This window comes from Carcharodon carcharias, chromosome 21, assembly GCF_017639515.1.
Source record: "Carcharodon carcharias isolate sCarCar2 chromosome 21, sCarCar2.pri, whole genome shotgun sequence".
In the NCBI taxonomy this organism is placed as follows: Eukaryota; Metazoa; Chordata; class Chondrichthyes; order Lamniformes; family Lamnidae; genus Carcharodon; species Carcharodon carcharias.
The window spans coordinates 35,687,851-35,712,171 of NC_054487.1; the positions used below are offsets into that span (position 1 = coordinate 35,687,851).

The 24,321-nt window shown below is 41.4% G+C and overlaps 1 protein-coding gene across 3 annotated transcripts in view; it reads right to left on the bottom strand.

Moving 5' to 3' along the window:
- Positions 1 to 24,321, bottom strand: part of parvg (parvin, gamma) — a 56,240-nt gene that overhangs the window by 15,081 nt on the left and 16,838 nt on the right. For all 3 annotated transcript variants that reach the window (XM_041216013.1, XM_041216012.1, XM_041216011.1), the window contains exons 5-9: positions 20,869 to 21,012; positions 14,948 to 15,063; positions 11,169 to 11,224; positions 10,107 to 10,135; positions 7,337 to 7,398 (exon numbers count right to left, since the gene is read on the bottom strand). In XM_041216013.1, the coding sequence (XP_041071947.1) occupies positions 7,337 to 7,398; positions 10,107 to 10,135; positions 11,169 to 11,224; positions 14,948 to 15,063; positions 20,869 to 21,012 (407 nt within the window). The remainder of the gene's footprint in view (positions 1 to 7,336; positions 7,399 to 10,106; positions 10,136 to 11,168; positions 11,225 to 14,947; positions 15,064 to 20,868; positions 21,013 to 24,321) is intronic.

Here is a 24,321-nt window from a genome sequence, read left to right on the forward strand (position 1 = left end):
ACTATCGTATCTGCCTCCACCACCTCCTCTGGCAGCGAATTCCAGACACTTACTACCATCTATGTAAAAATCTTGCCCCACACGTCTCCTCTATAGTTTTCTCCTCTCACCTTAAATCTATGTCCCCTAGTAATTGACTCTTCCACTCTGGGAAAAAGCTTCTGACTATCTACTCTGTCCATGCCACTCATAATTTTGTAAACTTCTATCAATTCGCCCCTCAATCTCCGTCACTCTAGTGAGAACAATCCGAGTTTCTCCAACCTCTCCTCATAGCTAATAACCTCCAGACCAGGCAGCATCCTGGTAAACCTCCTCTGCACCCTCTCCAATGCCTCCATATCCTTCTGGTAATGTGGCGACCAGCATTGCACGCAATATTCCAAGTGTGGCCTAAACAAGGTTCTATACAGCTGCAGCATGTCTTCCCAGCTTTTATACTCAATACCACTGCCAATGAAGGCAAGCATGCCATATGCCTTCCTGACTACCTTATCCACCTGCATTGCCACATTCAGTGACCTGTGGACCTGTACACCCAGATCCCTCTGCCCATTGATGCACTTAAGATTTCTGCCATTTACTATAATTCCTGCCTGTATTAGACCTTCCAAAATGCATTACCTCACATTTGTCCGGATTAAACTCCATCTGCCATTTCTCCGCCCAAGTCTCCAACCGATCTATATCCCGTTGTATCCTTTGACAATCCTCTTCACTATCTGCAATTCCTCCAACCTTAGTGTCATCTGCAAACTTACTAATTAGCCCAATTACATTTTCCTCCAAATCATTTACGTATACTACAAACAGCAAAGGTCCCAGCACTGATCCCTGTGGAACATCACTAGTCACAGCTTTCTATTCAGAAAAACACCCTTCCACTGCTACCCTCTGTCTTCTATGACCAAGCCAATTCTGTATCCATCTTGCCAGCTCACCTCTGATCCTGTGCGACTTTACCTGCTGTACCAGTCTGCCATGAGGGACCTTGTCAAAGGCCTTACTGAAATCCATGTAGATAACATCCACTGCCCTTCCATCGTCAATCATCTTTGTTGCTTCCTCGAAAAACTTGATCAGGTTAGTTAGACACTATGCTTCCAATTGGTAGTAAATCCTGTCATGAAGAATCTTCTCCAATAATTTCCCTACCACTGATGTAAGGCTCACCGGCCTGTAATTTCCTGGATTATCCCTGCTACTCTTCTTAATCAATGGAACAACATTGGCCATTCTCCAGTCCTCTGGGACCTCACCCATAGCCAGTGAGGATACAAAGATTTCTGTCAAGGCCCCAGCAATCTCCTCCCTTGCCTCCCTTGCCTCCCTTAGTACTCTGGGGTAGATCCCATCCGGCCCTGGGGACTTATCCACCTTAATATTCTTCAAGATGCCTAACACCTCCTCTTTTTTGATCTCAATATGATCCAGGCTATCTACACACTCTTCCCTAGACAAATCGACCACTAAGTCCTTCTCTTTGGTGGATACTGATGAGAAGTATTCATTTATTATCTCTCCCATACTATGAACTAATGGGGACAGCTTTTTTTCTAAAAAAAAGTCTTCCTTATTTTTATGTTTTTGGTTATCAGGTTCATTTTGTCCAGCAAATACGACCTGCACCCTTGGTGTTAACACATTAGTTGGTGCTTGAAACAATAAAGGCAGAGAGACCGACTAACCGAATAAACATTGGTAGCTCATTGGAAATAAGAACAGAGCACTAACACCATGTGTGCTTCTTCATTCACCACCAGCTCTAGACTTACAGTTACCAAAGAAGCCTGCACTGTGTAGCAATTGGTCAATACAGTCACATGGTCAACTAACATGAACTACATTCTCTTAAAGGTACATAGCACTTTCCCACACCTCCCCTCCCCCCTTTACTTGAAAGTACAATTGACAAGCATCACAACGTCACAATTATTTACATGAATAACTATTTACAAGTCAAGTCGCTCAGGATGCTTCCTCGGATGTGCTGAGCAGTGTAGCTTAACAGCCTCTGCTGGTTTTCCGAGACTCCCTTCTCAGGGGCCAACAGTCCACCAGGCTCTTCGGTGGAAGTGGGGAAGTTTGTGTCTTCAACCCTCTGGCATTGAAGACAACTTTTGACTAGGGTTTCAATGTCCATGTCCATCCCTAGCCATCACAAGTAGCTGCGCATGAGCATCTTCATCCTAATGCCAGAGTGAGCGCTATGTAATTTGGCCAGTAATGGCCTTCGCCCTCTCAGGGGAATGATAACCCTTGCTCCCCAGAGCAATATGCTGTCCTGGCAGATGAGTTTGTATCTGTGATTGGAATAGGGCTTCATGTCATCAGACTTTCACTCACCTGACCATCCATTCAAGACCTGCACCCCAATGTGAGATAAAAGTGGATCTTGGATTTGTTTGGCCTGGACAGGGGAGGAATCCAAACAATTTAGTACTAAGGCAAGTTCCTGGGGAATTGGAACCTCACGTTGTTATCTGGCAGGGGGATGTGGCTCAGCATGTCAGCATGTGTGATCTAGCTTCCCGATCAGTGAATAAAAGTGTATTCGTAAGCAGCTAATATCAGTGCCCACCTCAGGATATGAGCAGATGCGATGGGGGTATCACCTTATCCTCTCCAAATAATCCCAGCAGAGGCTTGTGGTTGGATATAATGTGAAAATGGTGACCATGAAGGTATTGATGGGATTTCTGAACACCAAACACAAGAGGCGAACCCTCCTTCTCAATTTGAGAATATTGTTGCTCTGCAGCACTGAGTGTAAGAGATGTATAACCAATGGGTTGTTCAGAGCCATCCGATGTGAAAGTACAGCCCCTACTCCATAAGTGGATGCATTACAAGTTAAAATCAATCCTTTCTTTGGGTCAAAGTGGACCAGTAAGATCGATGACCTTAATAATTTCTTTACCTTCAGAAACGCATCCTGGTGCAGAGTTTGCCAAATCCATTTATGGTTTTTCTTAAGCAACGTGTATAACAGAGCCAGCACAGTTGATAGATTTGGGTGAAATCACCCATAGTAGTTTATCATGTCTAAGACGGCCTTTAGTTCTGTAATGTTTCTCGGTACAGGTGCCTTGCGAATAACCTTGACCTTTTCTTCCACAGGATGCAGGCCCTGCGCTTTTTGTCTTGGAAAAGACATTTTTCTCACTTCAAGCACACCCCCGCTTGTGAGAAGCGTTTCAGCACCTCCTCCAAATTAGCTAAGTGTTCTTTGCCAGTTTGTCCAGTGACTAAGACATCATCCAGATAAACAACGACATGGGGCAGTCCCTGAAGCAGATTTTTCATGGTACGCTGGAAAATAACACATGCCGATGAGATCCGAAAAGGTAGTTGAGTGTATTGATACAGCCTTCGATGTGTATTGATGGTTATGAATTCCATAAGGCCTTCTTCCATCTCTCCCTGCTGGTAGGTGTGGCTCATGTCGAGTTTTGAATATGTGCTGCCCCCTGCCAATTTTGAATATAATTCGTCAATCTGCAGTATCATGGGTCTAACAAGTTTCGCCACTTTGTTTACAGTTAACTTATAGTCACCACATAAGCGAACACTTTGGACTGGCTTCAGTACGGGTACTATGGTGCTGCCCACTCAGAAAATTGCAACGGTTGTAAGATACCCAACTTTTCCAACCTGTTTAGCTCATTCTCAACGTTGTCCCATAGAGTATAAGGGACTGGCCTGGTTCTGATAAATCTGGGGGTTGCATTAGAGTCTATGTGGATTTTGGCTTGTAGTTCATGAATCCTTCCTAGCTCATCACGGAAAATTGAAGCATACTTTTGTAACAATTCCTGTAAGTTTCTCGTTCTGATTTGAAAAACCTCAGCCCATTGCAATTTGATCTTTTTGAGACATTTGTGGCCAATTAAACTTGGGCCCACCCCTGCTACTACTTTAAGGGGTAAATTCACAGACTGATGCCCGGTCATGCACCAGGACTTGACATATCTTATTTCTTCACCCATATATGTTTTTAATTTTGTGTCCAATTGTTCCAAACTTAGTGAATGGGCTCATTGAATGTATGTTCTCCTATGACAGACATTGATGCCCCAGTACTGACATCCATCATTGGAGAGAGAAACAGAGTTAACGTTTTGAGTCCATCTGACCCTTCTTCAGAGCAGATGCTCCACAGATGCTGCTAGACCTGCTGGGTTTTCCAGCATTTTCTGTTTTTGTTTCAGATTTCCAGCATTTTGCTTTTAATGACCTCCGTCTTGATGGGTTATTCATTGACTCTAATGACTACCTGGGTTGGCTCAGTTCTATCCACTTTCAGGTTGTATAATGAATAGATGTCAGATTCTGCTTCCTCTGGTTCTTCAATGAGACAGATATTGCAATTCCTACCTTTATTTTTAAAATGCTGTCTCAGTCTATCTTGACAGTGCCGTATTATGTGACCATTGCAGTGGCAGAGAAAGCATTTGATATTTCTGAACTGTTGATAGCCTGCAGGCTGCCTAGATGCATTTCTCTCATTAATGTTGTGGGTTTTCACTGTAGTACTGTTGTTCTTCAATGGCCTGTACATAGTGGGTGTTCCCCGCCTTTCTGCAGAGTCCGACGTTTTCATGCCTTTTGTCACCAGCCCTTCCCACTCTACAAGATGGACTTTATGTATCTTTTATTGCCTCTGAGTCTCTAACAGTGCTGTCCATGACTGTTGCCAATTCTAATGCCTTACTGAAGTCTAGATTAGTTTCAGATAGCAATCACTTTTGAATAGCATCGTTCCCGATTCAGCATATCAGTCAATCTCTCAACATGTCATTAATTGATGTTTCGAACTCACAACATTCCGTTAATTCCTTTAAAGCAGCTACATAGCCAGCAATTCTCTCTCCTGGAAGCCTATTCCTCAGATTGAGTTTAAAAAGCTGCATAGTGACCGAGGGCTTTGGCTTCAGGTGGTTTTTGACAATGTTAACTAATTTGTCGAAAGTCTTCGTATCGGGGTGTTAGGTGACGTGAGGCTGCGGATCAGCCATATGTTTTGCTCCTGCACCTTGGCTTCTCCAAACCTAACCTTGTAGCTAAAATCACCACTCCTGAATGATTCTGGAAAATCTGCTCTGCACCCTTAAGGACTTTCACATCTTTCCTAAAGTGTGGTGACCAGAACTGGATGCAGCTGTGGCCTAACCAAAGCTTTATAAAGCTTTAGCATAATTTCCCTGCATTTGTACATAATACCTGTATTTATGAAGCCTTAAACCTGCTGAGTAGACTCTCAGTATAGCCCACCATCTTCAATGATGTATGCTCATGAACCCCTAGGTCCTTTCGTCCCTGTAGATTCTTTAAAATTGTGCCATTAAGTCTATACTGCATCCCCCAACCCTTCTGCCAAAATGTATCACCTCACCTTTCTCTATAATAAATTCTACCTATCACCTCTCTGCCTATTCTGCTAGCTTATATCCAGTTTCAGCCAATTGGTATTATCCTCAATGCTTGCTAGCCCTCCAAGTTTGATATAGTTGACAAACTTTGAAATTTTGTTCTGTATTCTAATATCCAAGTCATTTATATGTATCAAAAAAGCAGTGGTCTTAGCACTGATCCTTGGGGAACACCACTGTCTACCATCCTCCAATCTGAAAGCTTTCCCTCATGCCTCGTTTGCTTCTTTTGCCAATTATTTTAAATCTGTGTTGAGTTTTCAACCTTTTCATAATTGGGAATACTTTCTCCCTCCTGTCCAGATCCCTTATGATTTTGAATACCTCTATCAAATCTCCTCTCAGCCTTCTTTTCTCCAGGAAAACAGTCCTAACTTCTCCAAGGAAGGGACACTCCAATCAAGGAGTGGTGGTCATCATCAAATTTATCCTCGACTTCATCAAAGTTGGCCATGGTAGAGGAGTACTCACTGTTGAGAGTTGCTTGCTATTGCCATGCAGGAAGGTGATGATCATCATACAATCATTAACACACTTGGGAAGGCAAGTCAACTTGCTGACAAAACAACTCATGATAAACCCAATGCCAGCTTTGTGTCTTTCTTCTTTTCCATGGCCACTCCAAAAGAATGTATAACCTGTACCATTTTCTTTTGAGTTGATCCTCCTTAGGTAGGTAAGTCTCATTGAAGGCAGTGATCTAGACATTGTACCTAGCCAGCTCTCTACCAACAAGAACAGTTCTTCTCTCAGGTCTGTCGGCTGTGGCCTTGCCCATGAGGATAAGCACGCTCCATGTGCCAATAATGACCGGTATCACATTTGCTTTCTTTTCTGAGATTGAATTGTGACTGTATTGACATCAGCTGCAGTTTGCTGGCCAGGGTAGGTGAAACAGACAATGGTTGGAGCACCTTTTCTGGCCCCTCCCTCATACTCGGGAGGTGAGCAGTGTCGTCCTGAAAAGCGTGGCTCAGTTACTAAAGGGACTGCCAGGTTCCACTCCTGCTTCCTTCCAGTGAAAAATGACCTATGGCCTGAGTCGCTTGTATGCAGGGTCACAGCTACAGCTCCCAGTGAATCCACACCTTCTGCTATGTCACTAGCCCATCACTATAGGACTTGTGATAGATAATGGATGCCAGATGATAGAAAGATGATGAACATGACTTGTGTGTGAATAGGATTATAGTGAGGGAGAGCTGTGCACTGTTAGTCTCTTTCTCTCAATCTAACCTGTATTGTTCCAATGACAAGATGAGTCTAGACAACTGGAGACAGATCCAGATGCGGTGGGCGACCAGGATGCCTTCTGTATCTTGTTGAGCTCTATGTGTTCCACAGCACGGTGCTGACATGCCTTCAAGACCATTGGACCATAGATTGCTCTCACCTGCCCAGTCCACCAAAATCAGTGTTCACATGCCAGGGTAGACAAATCCCTAAGTCACCAAGAATAGGACACCCAACAGCTACCCTCACCTGGTTTGGCCTGCCCATCGGAGTAGTTACCAGGGTATGGCCGCTGTCACATTTTAGCAATTACTTGGAGCCACAGACGGGAGCTGGGTGAAGGTGAGGAACAATAAAGGATGAGCTATTTCAATGAGTACAGTAAGCCCGCCTGTGAGAAGCACAACCCCTCCTGTATACCCCATTCACCCTCACTCGAGGCTGAGGATGATGATTAAATAACATGTCAATATTCACTATCTAAATCCACACAAAGAAGAACTTAGGTGAATTACTAAAGGGCTGCTGTTATCTATGGAGCTAAAACTCAACAACAACTTGCATTGATATGGTACCTTTAACTTTAGTAAGTCTTGAGGAGGAGAAGGGGGAATTTGGAAAATATAATAACAAGCAATGTAAGAAATATAACTCAAATGGAAATATAATACCTGTTGCACTATTTTCACTTTGTCAGGGCCAAGTTTAAATAGATCATTAATGCCATCAGCTTCTAAAAATATAGAAAGAGTACATATCAGGATAATATTAATTCACAGCATGGAGATCTTACCATGAGATAAAACTTGAGATTTTAATTTGAAATCACTTAGACTTAATTTCCCATAAAACTCATTCAAAGATGCCGGCAGCCCAGCCACCAATCTTATTTCTTTATACTAGGAACCCCTGACCTTGAAAGAAGTCATTTAAGTCAATCTGAAAATTTGAAAATGACATTGGAAAAGGAGTCAGAAAGTGAGGAACAGCACACAACTAGCTGTTTAAATGTGCTCCAATGTGATGCTTTGTCTGCATATTGTTTGCAATCCAGCACATAAAATGGCTAAAATAATTCAGAAAATACCCAGTATTTCACTTAAATTTGTTACAGATTGTGTGCTAACTAAGGGAAGACTTATTTGATGCCGCTGATGACTGCAGGTATGGTCTGCCTGCAAGGACATGAGGAGTTTTTCATCAAAAAGATGATAAAAATATAAAATATATAAAAAGAGATTAGGTCTAATGTTCAATGATTATAAATACTATGGGCAGAATTTTCCCCCCGAAGCTATGCGCTCCCTGTGCTGGTGGGAGGGATTCCCTGAGCCGAGAGTGCACTCTTTCGCGCATGCACATGAAAAAGCGCACTCATCTCCCTGAGGCTAAGTGCTGCCTCAGTGAGATCGGCTCCATAATAAAAAATCTGTAAAATAGAGAAAAAAAAATTCCCTGACATATCCCCTCATGCGACACTGTCACATGAGTTGGGACATGTCCATAACTTTTAAATACACCTTAATTACATTGTTAAAAACCTACACAAAATCTCATCCCGCCAGTGGATGAGGTTTCGTGCTTTTTCTAATGCCCACCAGGGTTCCCGGCCTGCCTGCCAACCTTAAGGTTGGACGGGCAAGTCCATTAATTAGCTTAATGACTCTGTCAATGGCTTCAATTGGCCATTGACAGGTCAGCAGGCACACAACTAATTCTGCTAATCCCCCACCTACCTGAAAATTTAAATGGGGCGTGGTGATGTCAGGAGTTCCGCCCGACATCATCCCGCGTCATTTTACTCGTCGGCGAGCAGCCCCGCCCCCCTGCTCACCGACCGGGAAATCCTGGCCTATGAATCTATTCTAGCAGCCAAATACATATCTAAACTGTCCACTGTAAAATGTTGACTGGTAAAATATGTGTTTGAAGCAGCAAATCACCACTGTATCATGGAAATACACGATTTTTAAAAGCTGAAATACGAAAATTGAAATAAAAATTGAATTTTGCAGCATGCGCTTAGAACAGTACTTTGTGATCACTGTATGCAGTAGATCTTTTTTGTTACAAGTATAGCATGAAGAACTCGCCTCAATTTATCTCCTTTCCAGTAAATGGTAGTGATAGGCGAGCCCAAGGAAACACAGTATTGCATTACTGACATCATTCTGCATATATGTTTCATACATATATCACCAGTATCACAATACATGGCCATCCTGGGATGCACTAAGACCCAGGAGAATGTGTGGTTTTTGTGGATCAAAATTCAGCAGAAGCTTTTTATTTTTAGAAACATTCCCTTATTGTTTTTAGATTGCTGTGTGTTTGTTGGTGGAAATTGTTAAAAACTGATTTTAAAGGTCTCTAGTATACATTGGGCAGAATTTTCACCTTGGCCAGCGGGCGCGTGCCTGACCTGCTCAAGCGTAAAATGACCTGCGTTGACATCGGGCGAGCGTCCTGACATCAACTCACAATGTTGCGTGATATTTCAGTCAGCGGGCGTGCACCAGAGGAGCAATGCGCCCACCGACAATTAAAAGGCCTATTAAGGCCATTAACAAGGTCATTGAAACAAATTCTTCACTGCATTTTTTTGAAAGCCTCATCCACGGGCGGGGTGAGGTTTCCAGCATCAAATAAAAATAAAATAAAGTTTTTCAAATTTCATTTCTAACATGTCCCCACTCATGTGACATGTTTTATAGCATTTTTAAAATCTTTATTTTTAATTTTTAAAACTGTTCATCTCCCTGAGGCACTTGCGTGCCTGCACAAAGTTCGCACTCGCCCTCCTTTCCCGCCTGTCCGGGCAGCGCTGAGCGCTGCCACTCATGTTTCATGCTGGACTGGCCTTAATTGGCCCGCCAGCATGAAATCGCGGTCCGGCCCCGATCGCAAACGGCAGTCAGCTTCCCAACCGTCCCCAGCCGCCTACACCGAGCCTGCCCGATAAGGACAAAATTCTACCCATTATAAAAAACAGCCAAATTAGAACGGTCAATGAATACTTAAAAGGCAGAGGTAGATAGATTCTTGATTAACAAAGGAGTCAATGGTTATCGGGAGCTGGGCAGAATGTGGAGTTGAGACCACAATCAGATCAGAAATGATCTTATTGAATGGCAGAGCAGGCTTGAGGGGCTGAATGGCCTGCTCCTGTTCCTAATTCATATGACAACGGGGATTTTAAGGACTCCCTTACATAATTGTCCAAGCTTTTTGACTTAAACATTCAGTCCAGAGACTTTATAAGGATAACTGATATAGAGAACTAAAGGATGCAGCTCCTCAATGCCGCAGACACTAAGCTAGAGATGAGCTGTCAGTCTATTCTGGAGCTCTATGCAATTTTTTTTTGTCGATTGAAGCCCTCAATTAGATTTCAGCCGTGTATTATGTTAACGTCAATTGTTATCCGAGGAAATATCTTACCTGGTATTTGCTCTTGTTCTGTATCATCACTATTCCAAAAGAAAAATGAAATAACTTATTTAAAAATTAGCAAACCTATTTCAATTTATTCATAGTTCATGAGTAAAACACATTTATTTACAATTTAAGTCCAAACCAACCAGCCTGGAGGATGCTTGGTCAGAATGCATCATGAGCAGACACAATAACACCACCATCCCTGAACACTGCAGTAAACAAAACAACAGGCGAGTCCAGAACCTTCTATCAGAAGTTAATGTTTGGAAATGATACATTTAAAAGTACAGTATCACTTTTGCTGTTGAAGAGGGTGCAGGAGTTTAAAAATCTGTTCTTTATCAAGGACTTTAGGTGCAAAAGGTTTCAAATCAAGCAAAGCCCCATCTGCTCATACTCAGCATCAGCCCCAAGTTCAGAAGTCCATCGTGTACTGGAATACTTTATCATTTCCCACAGCAAGATAATTTATCAGCTCTCTGAGCGACATTGCCAATATAGGACCAAACTGAGCACAATTTTTTTTTTGCTGTGGATATATTTGTACAAGGAGATGGGCTGAGACTGACCAAACTTATGGCATATCTGTTGGTCTGGAGCATTATTACCACCAAATTTATTAGATTTTTAGTCCATCAGCTTAATCTAGATTTGAAACCAGGTTATTGATTAAAAAACAATTTTTAAAATCAAGCCCACTGTGAAAATGTAATAAATTAACAAACTCAGATGGAAACCATAATAATTCAGATTCACCTGTGATGTTTATGAATTGCGATTTATTTACACTCTTGAAAAAACTAATTTGAACTGAAAGACATGAGAAAATAAGTCTGCGAATCAATACAAAGGCTGAAAAGCAGGACAGACAGCATCCATCAAGAGAGAAAAACAGTATTAATGTTTCAGTGTATGGCTTTTCATCAGAACTGAGCACCAACATGCCTCTCCTTGATCATTCACACAGTCTCTCATACTCTTATACAAACTAATATTTGAAATTTCCAAGGTCAACTCGAGAGTTTGAATGATACTTTGTAAAATTGAACAGATTATGCACCCTACCTTTTCTCTGTGATATATTCCAAGTGCTTCACCGTCTTTATTCCTGTTTTGTCAATCTAGCAAAATAAGATTTTTCATCAATTTTAAATTTGTGGATATATTTATATATATCCCAAGAGCTTTCCCTCCACAGAAAATGGAACATGAAGCTATGAGTAAATAGATAACTGCTTTGCTACAGAGTTCTTTGAAATATTAATTTTTCAAACACTCTTTGTCTGTAGGGCTGTACTGAATGGGACAGGCAAACTGTCGAAATGTAGAGCTGGAAGATCTTTTAGAGTATCTATTCCACAGCATCTGAATCAAAGTTTAAAGGCCTTATGGAAATTAGTTTTTAGTGTTAGTGTTTCTCCTACAAACATTAGCATACTGTTCTTTCACTACCGAAACCTCGGGCAGAATCTTCTGTTTGGCGTGTGGAGGTGGGCCCCGTACGCTGACACGTAAAATGACACGTGCGTGCATCCTGACCTCGCCATGCCTCATTTCGATCTTTAGTTCAGCGGTGCACATCGGAGCCGGTTGCACACCCGATGAACTGACAAAGACCTGTTGAGGCTATTAATAAAACTAATTGAAGTAATTGTCAGGGCTGCCTGTCCAACCTTAAGGTTGGCGGGCAGGTGAAGAGCCCAGGCGGTCTTCGCATTTTTCATGAAATCTTATCCACGGGCGGGATGAGGTTTCATGAAGGATTTATTAATGAAATAAAATTTTTTAATCAAAATTCATAAACATGTCCCAGCTCATGTGGCACTGTCACATGAGGGGACACATTTGAATTTTTTTTCTCTTTTTTTCAATGTTCCATTATGAAATTAATCTTCCTGAGGCAGCCCCGTGCCTCAGGGAGATTTATGCACTCTGTTGCGCGTTTGCGCTAAAGAGTGCAGACCCCAACTCTCCCTCCTCCCCCCTGCCCGCACAGGTAGCGAGTGTTACCGGCTGTGTGTTATGCTGGGTGGGCCTTAATTGTCCTGCCCACGTAAAATGGTGCTGCGCAGCTGGTCAAGGCGGCGATTGGCTCCGCGCCCCGCCTGTGCCTGCTCCCGACTGGCCCGCCCGACTGGGAGAAAATTCTCCCCCTAGGTTAAATTCCAGCCCAATTGTTCAGACATGTAGCTGGAGTGGAAAATGGGAATGTCAAAATGGTGGAATAAGGCGTGCCCTTCATTGTTGGGGTGGGGAGGGGGATGCCTAATGCTGCACATGACTTCTAAATCCAATCCAGAGTACTTGATGCTGACATCAGCTTAAAAAGTGGTAAATATTCCCTGGCATCAACATGCCTCTCTTTGATGAATACAATTTGAATCTCTCTTCTAAAAAACAGGTGAGAAAAAAATAGACTTGCATCTTTGATACCGTTCAAAAATCATTTTTATTATGTAAACTCTCTTTTAAACCAGGCCCCAATAATTTAACACGGAGGAATTTTTGGTTTGCAAGATAGAATTCTCAACTATCTCCACTATCTCCCCCACCATATCAAGTCTTTTAGCTTCATGTTTAAAAATCCTATTTTAATTCTACCTACACAGAGCCAAGCATGTAACAACTAAATACTGTTCAAAACAGTGCCACTTAAAATACCACAAATTGTGTCCTTTCAACAATGCCCACAGATGGATTGAATTCTAGAGTATATGTTATTGTTACTTTCTTTTAAAAAGAAAAGGTACTGCTATTCTATTTAATCAGTAATAAAAGTATTCTGACAGGTGCCGGGGTTTTTTTTGTCAGCATTGTTTTATAGAGAAATCAAATCTTGAAACCATACTATAGAGCAGTGTTTTATTTAACGCATTGTGTTATTACTGAGAATAAGCAGAAGTTGCTGTTGAACAAGATAAAGCAGTTTCCTGATTGCAACAATGCCTTAAAGGGATGGCCCGGCAGCAAGTTATTAGCAGCCTTTCAATCTGCCAGACTGGTAAATTTAAAAGGGTAGCAACCTCCTTTGCTTAGGGTTTAGTTTGTGGTGAGTTAGTTGCTCAATTTCATCCACCAGCAATGTGCAGTTGTCGTATTACCTGCTTGTTCAACTTACATATTTTTTTACAGAGCAAGTTGAAACCAGACACATACTGCTACTCATTTCCTGTTCTGCAAATTCTGATGTGCCCATTTTGCATTATAATCAAAACTTCATTGGCACTATTGTTTTGCAAGAAATAACTAGTCATTACAAAGTAACAAAATAGTTTTAAAATGTCACAGGTCAATGGATGCTTACAAATCAAATATTTTTAGGACAGATCCCAAACATGTTTTACCAAATACTAAACAATGGGGGGCAGGCAGGACTTGGCTTAAAATGGTCTTCAAACTGGGGAACCCTAACTGAAGTATCTAATGAGCCTGTAAGCAATTTTTAAAAAAAAATCACTGAGTTCCTACTGGTTTATGGTAATTCAGTAAATTAAATTCTGATTTGGTATATTGAATTTGACCAGTGTTTCCATCTGTTTATAATTAGGGCCTATGGTTTATGATGACTAGATAAATCAAAATTCCGATTTTATTACACAGGTTTACAGGAATTTCACCTATGTTTCTGTGAATCACATTTTACAATGCTGTCCATTTTCCTGTGACAAACACAAGCTTCTAAAGTGACTGTGGTTAACAGAATAGATGAAATTTGCATGATGAGTTCTGATAAGGGGCCATTCAGCCAATACAGCATCGAGCTGTTTATTCAGCTGGTCTACAACCAACCTTCCTGGCAACCTATTCAAGTTATTATTTGCACTCTGTAAATGAGAACTTGAATAATGACAATAATAATAACTTAAATAAGACCTAAATTAGTCCTTTATCATCCCAAATCCATACTTTCTTGGTTTGCTCCCCTACTGTATTTGGAAATATTGTTCCAGGTTTCCCTATCCCTTTAAGTATCTGGATGAATGTTCAATTCGAAATTTCCTTTTCCTTTGATGCTGTATGGAACTCGATGGATGTTGAACTACTGGAAAATTCCGTGCCAAAAAAGGTCAAGGAATTCTGCTACTTTGTTTCTTGTCTTTGGGACACATGGACAAAGTGTGCAAACCTTTCATCAATAGATGAGTGGAATTCATAGAGCTCATGCCAATAAAATTGCACATGGTCTTGTGGAAGGCATGTGTTTTAGTGCCCCATCATTTCATGTTCTATATTTCTCATGTTCTTAAATAAGTCAACAAAATATGCATCACTTTTTTAAAGTGTAGAGTAGCCCAGCTGAAATATAATTCCTTTGTCATAGAAGTGCATGGCTACTGTACAGGAATCCACAGGAATTGAGCCCTTAAACTGATTAATTTCACAACAAATCACCGAAAGCTGGGTTGTACCAGTGGCATGCTGTTCTCTTCTTCCTCTTCAGAAGGAGGAAAAAACAAGGATCTCAAGATAAAAAAATAATAAAAATGTTCCTCCCACACTTTTCTTCTATGGGTGTCTTCAGTTGACTAGGTCACAATCCCACTCACAAAGGGTTAGGAGTATGTTACCTGGTCAACTTGTTAATTAAGAAACCAGTGAATGAAGAGAAAGAAAATGATTTGATACGTTCACATTTAATGTAAAAATACATACAAGAAAACCAGTCATGGGCAGGACTGGATCTGGGTAAATATTCATTGTGTATAACGCGTTGATTTTACTCAAGACCTACAATCTGGATGAACAGATTCCTGGCTGCGCCGACATTGCAAAAGAATTTATTGAAATAAACTTGAAATCAGTCAGAATGAGTAAACCTCTCCTTCTTTGGTTTCCATAGTTACCTCAAGGATTAACGTTTCCACGCACACATTTTGTGGAAGTGGAATGTCAGGTTTGAAGTGTTTTGCAATGGCAACCAAAAGATGTAAAGTGGAGATCAAGTCCTTTTTGTGGATTACTGAAAGTCAAAGGAAACAAGAGCTGAAAAAGGACAAAATGTTAGCTTTGACTGGAGATACAATACATACATACATGCAAACATGATTTCCAAATCAGTATTCTACCCCTCTGAAGAGTTGTGAGAGGCATGAACAAAGACTTTCATTTTATTTTCCTTTAACATGTGCCCCTAGCCTCCACCCATGAGTTGCCCATCGATGGATGTTGACTGATTGGGAACCAGTGTTGTTCCCTTTTGTTTGCTATTTATGGAAACAACATAAGGGAATGTCATTAGCAGGTCAAAATGCCCTATTAAAATGTGATAATTGGTCCAATAGATTTTTTAAGCTTCTCCTGTAAAGAAATATTTGTTTTTCACTTCACCAAGCAGCATGCTTAAGATCAGAAGATCAATATTTGCAGAATTCTATCCCATTACTCTGAGCCAGATGGGCTACAACTTTGTTGAGAAAGGCCATTGAGCAAAACATTGGTTGAGATTTTGGTTCTGAACAAAAAGTCAGTCAGTAATAGAGGGATAACAAGAGTGCAGAAAGACTAACCCCTCTTCAAAATTTGATTGTCAAATGTCTCCTGAATACCATTTGCTTTGAAAAAATATATATATTTTATATATACATAAATACACAGATATGTATACATAAACACACAAAAAAACATTGTGTAAAATGTTTTTTTGTGTGTGTATGTATACATATCTGTGTATTTATGTATATATAAAATATATATATTTTTTCAAAGCAAATGGTATTCAGGAGACATTTGTCACCTTTGTCAATCCAATATAGGAAAATCAATATTTCAATCTAATTACTTGTTCTTCCTCCATGACTGACTTCCTAGCCTTGAATCTAGTTTCTGAATGCTAACCATAGCCCTGCTAAACCTAACAGAATGCTAACCCAGTTATTTTTCATATTCATTTCATTCTTATGAAAGTAATGTGAAAATGAATTTGTACAATGGCCTTAATATTTACCTCAAATATATTGAACGTCTGGCAGAAGACCCACTTTTTCTGCACACATTAACCTTAGTTCCTGTGGTCACAGTTTTCTTAGCAACAGGTTTGTCATCAATACTTGCAATCAACTTTTGCTGACACACTTTGCTGATTTGTGTAGTACAGGGTCTGTCATATACAGGGTTAATGTGGGTCTGAGTAGCGCACCATCCACACAGTGATGTAAGAAGGCACATGACCCAGATCCAGGGTCAGCATGGTGTTAAGCAGAAACATGCATAAACCTTAGCATGGAGACAGCTTCTAGCCTGTGCCCTTTACTGTTGCATCATGAATCAAGACATCATCTATGTGGCAAATGACCCCCTGAAGGCTGCAAGATGGCCAACATCCTACATTGGAATATTTCTGGCGCTGATGTGATCCCGAACAGCAGCAGTTGAAGCAGAATCTGCCAAAGTGGGTAATAAATGCCGTCAGGAGCTGGGAGTCCTTATTGAGAGGAAATTGCCAGAATCTGCCGTTTGCATCCAATTTTGAAAATACCATGCTCGTCAAGAGTTTAGTCAGGCTTTTGTCCACTGAGAACATGGGATGTACTTCTCTGGCTGCAGCCTTGTTAAGCTAGTCAGGTCGATGCAAATTCAGACGGACCGATTTGGTTTTGGGACTGGGGCCACTCCAGACACCATGCAGTCAGTGGTATGACTGGGGAGGTGACTCCCATGTTTGTCATCTTGTCTAGCTGCTACTGCACTTGTTTCATGATTGGATAGGGAAACCTTTCGTGGCATAATTAGGCACACGGGATTAGCATCCTCCCTCAGTGTAATCTTGTATGCGTTTTTCAGTCATCCTGAAGAGATTCAGGAACTCGCTTTTATACTTGGAGCCCAATCTTTGTTGGTTGACCCAGTCAATTGTTTGTAAAAGGTTAAATTCGACACAGGCTTTGCGGATTAATAGCGAACACTCCTGGTTGTGAACCACGAGCAGGGTCTCTTGGATTCTTTTATCCTGTGCCTCAGTGTTGCCTGCAGGGTGTCTTTCACCGTATAGGTGCGTCATGGGTAGCATTAGTTGTTGGGTCACCAGCCATGGTTCTCTGTCCGGCAGGCGTAACACTGGCTCTTGTGTCCACTTTAAAGTTTGTGAGATGGACGTTAACCAAAATGTCCACATTCCAAAACAAAAATCCAGGATCTTTGATCTCACCCAAGAAGCATGACTGTCTCTCCCTTGGTGTGTAGTCTCAACTTCATGAATCATCTTTGGGTCTTCTGCGCATTTAGATGCTTTGGCCTTGCACAGTTTGTCGAAGAGTCCAGTCCATTTACATTGAAAGCATTGGGCTGAAATTGCAGAACGTTGATCTCTCCTGTGAAGGCTCTTTGCTCCACAGCATGGTCACTCTACTGGTCAGTTAGTCAGTCACAGCTTTCCTTTGCCTGGAGTGTCCCTGTTTCTGCGCTGTTTAGTTACTGAGCTGTGAGGTTTCCTTTGCACCATGGCTTACTTTCTCCTCTTAAAATGGACCTGTGCTGCTCACGGAGTTCAGACTGCCTAACAATCTGGGTAGCTTTCTCGAGCTTTACAACTTTCTTTGCTTAGAGCGCATCTGAGAGTGTGTTGCCCGCTACTCCTACAATTATTCTGATAGGTTCAGATTTTAGAACTCCATATTCGCAGCCTTCAGCCATCCTGTACAGATCATTAATGAATGAATCAACAGGTTCTCCGGGCTGCTGGACACACGTTAAATTTAGCCCTTACCAGGATTTTGTTACTTCTTAGGTTAAAATAAGATTTTGAATGATTTTAGTACTTCTTCAAATGTAGATAATTCATTGATTGCTTGACTAGCACGAATGTCATCCACTATCAGGCCTGCTAAATAAAGCAGTATGTTTACTTGTTGAGATTCTGTCTTTTTATCCAGACCTGAAGGAATCATGTATCTAAGGAACATTTTTCTTCAAAATCCCCAATTATGTAATTGACCTGGGCCTTGGATAAGTCCAAGCTGATCTGGAAGAATGGATTTCTGATCCATGGTTAAAAAAAATTCAAGTATAGTTTCAGCTTTAAGAAGTTGCTGAAATTCAATATGGTGCCATCCTTTGTTTGAAGACAAAGGGTTCATCAGTGCTTGCTGGTTTTGGCAGGCTCCCACTGCAATGGTGCTCATGGTCAGCCTTGAAAATATTTTAAACAATGGCTGCTTGAATCGACTAGCTGCAGACTTCTTGTTTCAGCGCTATGCTCTAGGGTCATGAAAGCATCAAATCCTAGCCTTTGCTTGGTCTTTAAAGCTGATTCTTTAGTTGTGATTCTTTCAAATTAATTAATTTTTTCTCTTTTTGAAGCAAACTCAGATGCCACATGCTCAGGTGACAACTTGGGAATCTAGTTTTTCTGATGGAGTTTTAAAATGGCAACTTCTGACCACTAAATTATTTAAAAATTCCTTAGAACTTGCTGTATGCTGGAATTTAAAAGGTTTAGCTCACCCCTACTAGGTCTGCTAACCTCTGCACTCTGGGAATTGAAGTTGGAATCCCAAGAGATCCTATGGAGTCTTCTGCTACAGTGAGGAATTTTAAATTCCTGCCTTCAGCTTCCAAGCATTTCTTTGGAGCTTTCCATTGCAATTTTCCTCTGCACCTTTGCTTCTTGAGCTTTTCTTCAGATCAGAATGCATCTTCAAATTTTTCTTTAGTCTCGCAGGATTTTAGTTTTAGTGAGGTTTTGTGTTTTTCCATTCACTGCCACTATGTTGTAGGGTGTTGGATACTGTTCGGTAGGTCTTAATGAAGTCCTTGTAACCTTAAGTAGGATAACTGCATGCCTTTATTAACTACAACAACTATATACATATATACAGTAAAGGGTTCAAACTAGGAACTGTTACCATGCTTGCTTGTGCACATGGCTGTGACCCCTATGGTATAGGTCATGTGTTCACTTACATCATTGTGTGAGGAGGTACTGCACTCAATCCCATGTTAACCCTATATGTGCCAGACCCCTTTACTACAATTACAATACAGCATCTAACAGTGACCAAACATTTTATACTTACCTTTCAGAATGATTCCAGCTCCTCAGTGCTTCCCCCAGTGGTCAGAAACTCTCCAAGGTGGTGTGTTTTATTAGGCCTGCCTAAACCTATACCAGATCACAAAACTAATGCACAGCAGGAAATACAATCTTCCTGTGCTCCTCACAAAGGGACCGTGACCTCAGAAAAGATATTAAAACGCAAAATGCTGGTTATTGAAACAATGGCTGCCACAGACAGACCCACCCAAAACCCTTGAAAAAACACAAGGGGGTAACGTATAACAGGCCAGACTGCAGCCACTGCAGAGAGATTGCAAGAAAGTTTTCTTCAGAGGAAACAGGCTGAAAGCTGAGCTCTCTCCCCCTTCCTCTTTGGAACAAGTGCATTAACAGAAGTCAACTTTATGAGAAATCCACCAGCGAACTGAGATCTCATAATTCCAACATCCACAAAGCAAAATAATCCAAGTCACTGCAACATTTAAAAATCTACACCTCAAGGACAATCGAAGGACACAACCGTATTTCTACCTTTTTTCATTGTACTCTACCTTCCGTTATTTCTGATGTGTGTGCATGATGTTGCCTCTATTATTTTGTTTCCCTTGGGTTTAGTGGTTAATCAATTTGCTCTTTCTTTAATTCAAGAAGGTTGTTTGATTGCCTCCTTATTGATTATGGCTTCATTAGTTAAATACATTTGGATTCGGAAAAGGCACATCCTCATGAAGAAGAAACTAAACCTTTGTTGTGGCCAACCGAGGAAGCTGAAGAGGGGAGCCAGTTTACTCCCCCTCACCTGGTTATACCAGGGGCCATGCACAAGTTATCAATTACTTGAAATCCTTAATCACCCAAATACAATTGACACTTTCAGTAAAGAATGATAACTTCTCACAGCCTGACCATCTGCACTTAAATTGTGCAACTCAGATAATTGAATAGAAACATCCATATGCAGCAAGAAGTCATGAAGAGCGCTTTAGCAACAGTGCATCTGAAGTGACTTAATTTATATGCCCAATGATGGCGCGAGTTGCCACCTTCTTACACAAAATAACTAGCAATGATTAATCTTAAGCTTGAGCAACCAGTTCTATCATTCCCCCATGTTGTTTCCATTAATAAGAAGTACAAGTGAAAATGGTTTTCACTTACAAGGGAGAGATGGACACAGATAGAGAAAGTGATGCTGAAATACAGGTGGAGGACTCATTCACAAAATAATGAATTCAATGATTGCACAGATCCATTCGAAATTTAAACCAGTGCTGCCAGACTCACCCTCCACCCCCCACAACATATACGCTCAAATGCAAGGAGCCTGACTTTTTATTTATTGTCACAAAATGGATCTCCAACTGGCACTACGACATCATCCATCTACTTTCATCTTTTTCCTCTATGCCCTCTGCCAACTTTGCCCTGATCCTTGGTCCACTCTCTCCACCAAGTATTATGCAACCTCCTACCAGTCCAGTCCATCACCCACTCTCCTGCTGGTCTCTATTCTTCAACGATCCTCCACTCACCAGCCATCAGACTTCCAAACCTCAACAGTCTCCTCACGCAACCCAACCCTCCCTTCATGACATCCCTGTCATGTTTTCCCTGCACTGAGCCAAGAACCAGAATAGCTTAAGGTATATAGTGAGCACTTTTACTCGAATGGCCGACTGACATTTAGGATTTTTTATTGCATTAAAACTTAGAATTCTATAGAGGATTTCCATTTTGTAATTAATGCTCATCTGCGTTCTACAGGGTACTTACGTTCGGTACTCCAGTTCAGATTGTCATCCTCAGTAACTTGTAGAAGCTGATTTGCCGTATCCAATATAATACTCAATTTCTGTTTCTGTGCATTGGTAGACAATGCAATTTCCTCCACATGCAGCTTGATATTTCCTAAGTGTGCTAACGGAAAGAGAGAGGGCAAAAAAAAGCTTTCATTGAAACAGAAGTCACAACTGAGCATATACATTGTTATAGCCATATGGGGAGGGGTAAAACTTGACTCCCCTAACTGACCACTCTAGGCCTGACTGTATCAGGTTTGTTTGTAAATTTAGGAGTATGAAGGAATTTTCTCAATGCCTTTGTTTACTGATTGCAAAGGAACAGGTCTGACAGGCTTTCTTGGTCTTTTAAACTAGAGGGGTTAGTTTTTATTGAGTTAAAATCCACCCAGGTAAAGATAACAAAACATTTGAAAAGGTGACCCACACTTCTGGAACTTTCACAACCCACATACACACACAAGCATGCAAAGTTTTACAGGTTATACTGGAAGCTCTCTTTCTCTCTCAGAGAGCACAAGAGCAAGCATGAGAGTTGAGCAAGCACGAGAGCGAGCAAGCGAGAAGGGACTTCTTTACTGCTTCAGTGGATGTTTCTCCAGACTACCACTGCTTCTGAGCTTAGTAGCTGTATCAAAAAGATTTCAAAACAGTTACCCATCACTTGACCTTCTCTTGCCACAATAATTTTAGAAAGGGTTTGTTTATCTGATGTCTGAACCTGGCTTTAGTTCTATGGCTTACAATGTCCCAGTCATTAGCATCTGAAGGAGTCATTATCCATTACGATGACTCCTTTCCAGGTTGCTATTGCCCTTGTAGAATTTTGGTGCATGGAGAGGTAGTCTTATAAAGTTGCAGATACATTGTTCCATTCCCTTCAATGGTTCTTTTTTGAAGTGGACTTTGACACCCTCAGGTGTGTATTAGCAACATGTAGGGACATGTCTGCAGTGCAATCCATGTAAGAGGTCAACTTATAATATCAGACATCAGGTGACTTGTGGCAGCTATCTTTGGTCAGTATCTTTTCTCATCTTTAAATAGGTCCTTTTTAAACAGTTCAGTATGTGTTTGGTTAGCTGTTGAAATTACAGGTTGATATAGCTCAGTCACAATTCCTGTCATTGTGACAGCATATAGTCAAAAAGCATTAGTCTCTATTACACCTGCTGTAGACATTTTAGCCAGCGTTTGTTTCTGACCCAGGAAATTAGTTATCACAGTGGGTTTCAGCTTGTGTGGATGTTGCACATCTGTAAATAGCATCTGAATTAATAACTTGTGGTTGTGCATTATTAAAATACTAATGTACTGCTAAAAATAAGTTCTTCTTGATTCTTTTCCCTGAACCTAGAGGCGCACAGGGCAGATGAAGCACATGCTTACATTTAATTACAGTTAATTTTTCCTGGAACAGGTTGTTATCACATGGCCAGAGGTGATAGCTTGAGGGGTGCCACTCCACATCAAGCATTGCTGACCAGGAAACTCTCCCGCTCTCAAAGCGTGCTATAGGCATATTGGAAAGATTTACAGGTTGATAATCAAACCTCTTTAGCCATATTGTGAACACACCTTCCGTGGCTATCAAGTGGTGGAGTGGGACTTGAAACCAGACTTTCCGGCTTAGAGGCAGAGAAGGTACTGACTGCCCCACAAGATCTTCCCAATGATAAATTAGTGGATATCTTATTTTATAAAGGCAGATATAATAAATCATGTGTATGATTCTACTGCTAAGATATTGATGTGTCAATCTAAGGCTACAAGAGGCAATTGCTCTGCATTCTTGAAATCAAGGCTTTTTAAAAAATCCTTCATGAGCTGTGGGCGTCACTGGCTAGGCCAGTGTTTATTGCCCATCCCTAATTGCCCTCGAGAAGGTAGTGGTGAGCTGCCTTCTTGAACCACTGCAGTCCATGTGGTCTGGGAACACCCACAATACTGTTCGGAAGGGAGTTCCAGGATTTTGATCCAGCAATAGTGATGTGGTGTTGTTGGAACTGCATTCATCCAGGCAAGGTTGAGTATTCCATCACACTCCTGCCTTTTTTATTATTCGTTCATGGGATGTAGGCTTCACTGGCCAGGCCAGCATTTACTGCCCATCCCTGATTGTCCCTGAAAGGCAGTGGTGGCCTGCCTTCTTGAATAGCGGCAGTCCATGTGGTGTGGGTATATCCACAGTGCTGCTAGGAAGAGAATTCCAGAGTTTTGACCCAGCAACAGTGAAGGAATGGTGATATATTTCCAAGTCAGGATGGTGAGTGGCTCGGAGAGGAACTTCCAGGCTGTGGTGTTCCCATGTGTCTGCTGCCCTTGTCCTTCTTGATGGTAGCAGTCCTGGGTTTAGAATGTGCTAAGGAGTCTTGGTGAGTGCCTGAAGTGCATCTTGTAAATGGTACATACTGCTGCTACTACACGGTGGTGGAGGGAGTGAATGTTTGTGGACGTGGTGCCAATCAAGCAGGCTGCATTGTACTGGATTGTGTCAAGCTTCTTGAGTGTTGTTGGAGCTGCACTCATCCAGGCAAGTGGAGAGTATTCCATCACACTCCTGACCTATGCCTTGTAGATGATGGACAGGTTATAGGGAGTGAGGAAATGAGTTACTCGCCAAAGGATTCCTAGCTCTTGTAGCCACAATATTTATATGGCTAGTCCAGTTCAGCTTCTGGTCAATGGTAACCCCTTGGATGTTGGTAGTGGAGAATTCAATGATGGTGATGCCATTGAATGTCAAGGGCGATGATTAGATTCTCTCTTGTTGGAGATGGTCATTGCCTGGCACTTGTGTGGCATGAATGTTACTTTCCACTTGTCAGCCCAAGCCTGGATATTGTCCAGGTCTTGCTCATTTGGACATGGTCTGCTTCAGTACCTGAGGGACTGCAAATGGTGCTGAATATTGTGCAATCATCAGTGAACATCCCCACTTCTGACATTATGATGGAAGGAAGGTTATCAGTGAAGCAGCTGAAGGTGGTTGGCTAGGGACTTGTGCCATATAAATGGTGTACAGGCTTTGGGGAGTCAGGAGGTGAGTTACTTTCTGCAGAATTCCCAGCCTCTGACCTGCTCTTGTAGCCACAGCATTTATATGGCTGATCTGGTTCAGTTTTTGGTCAATAGTAGCCCCCAGGATGTTGCTAGTGGGAGATTCAGCAATGGTAATGCCATTGAATGTCAAGGGAAAATCAGACTCACACTCTTTTTTTAAATATTCAAGGCTACAAACCTAAATGTTAGGTGAGCAGAAGCTGAAGTGAATCAGAGTTGAATTGCTGTTATGTCAGGTAAATTTGAAGATTGGAAAGTGCTCATTTGTTTTGGAGCAGGCAATATGAAGTCTTTGACTTTTCTCAACAGTGTTCTGTTCAATTCTGTCCTCAGTTATTATGCATACATTTAAGAAGTAGTCATC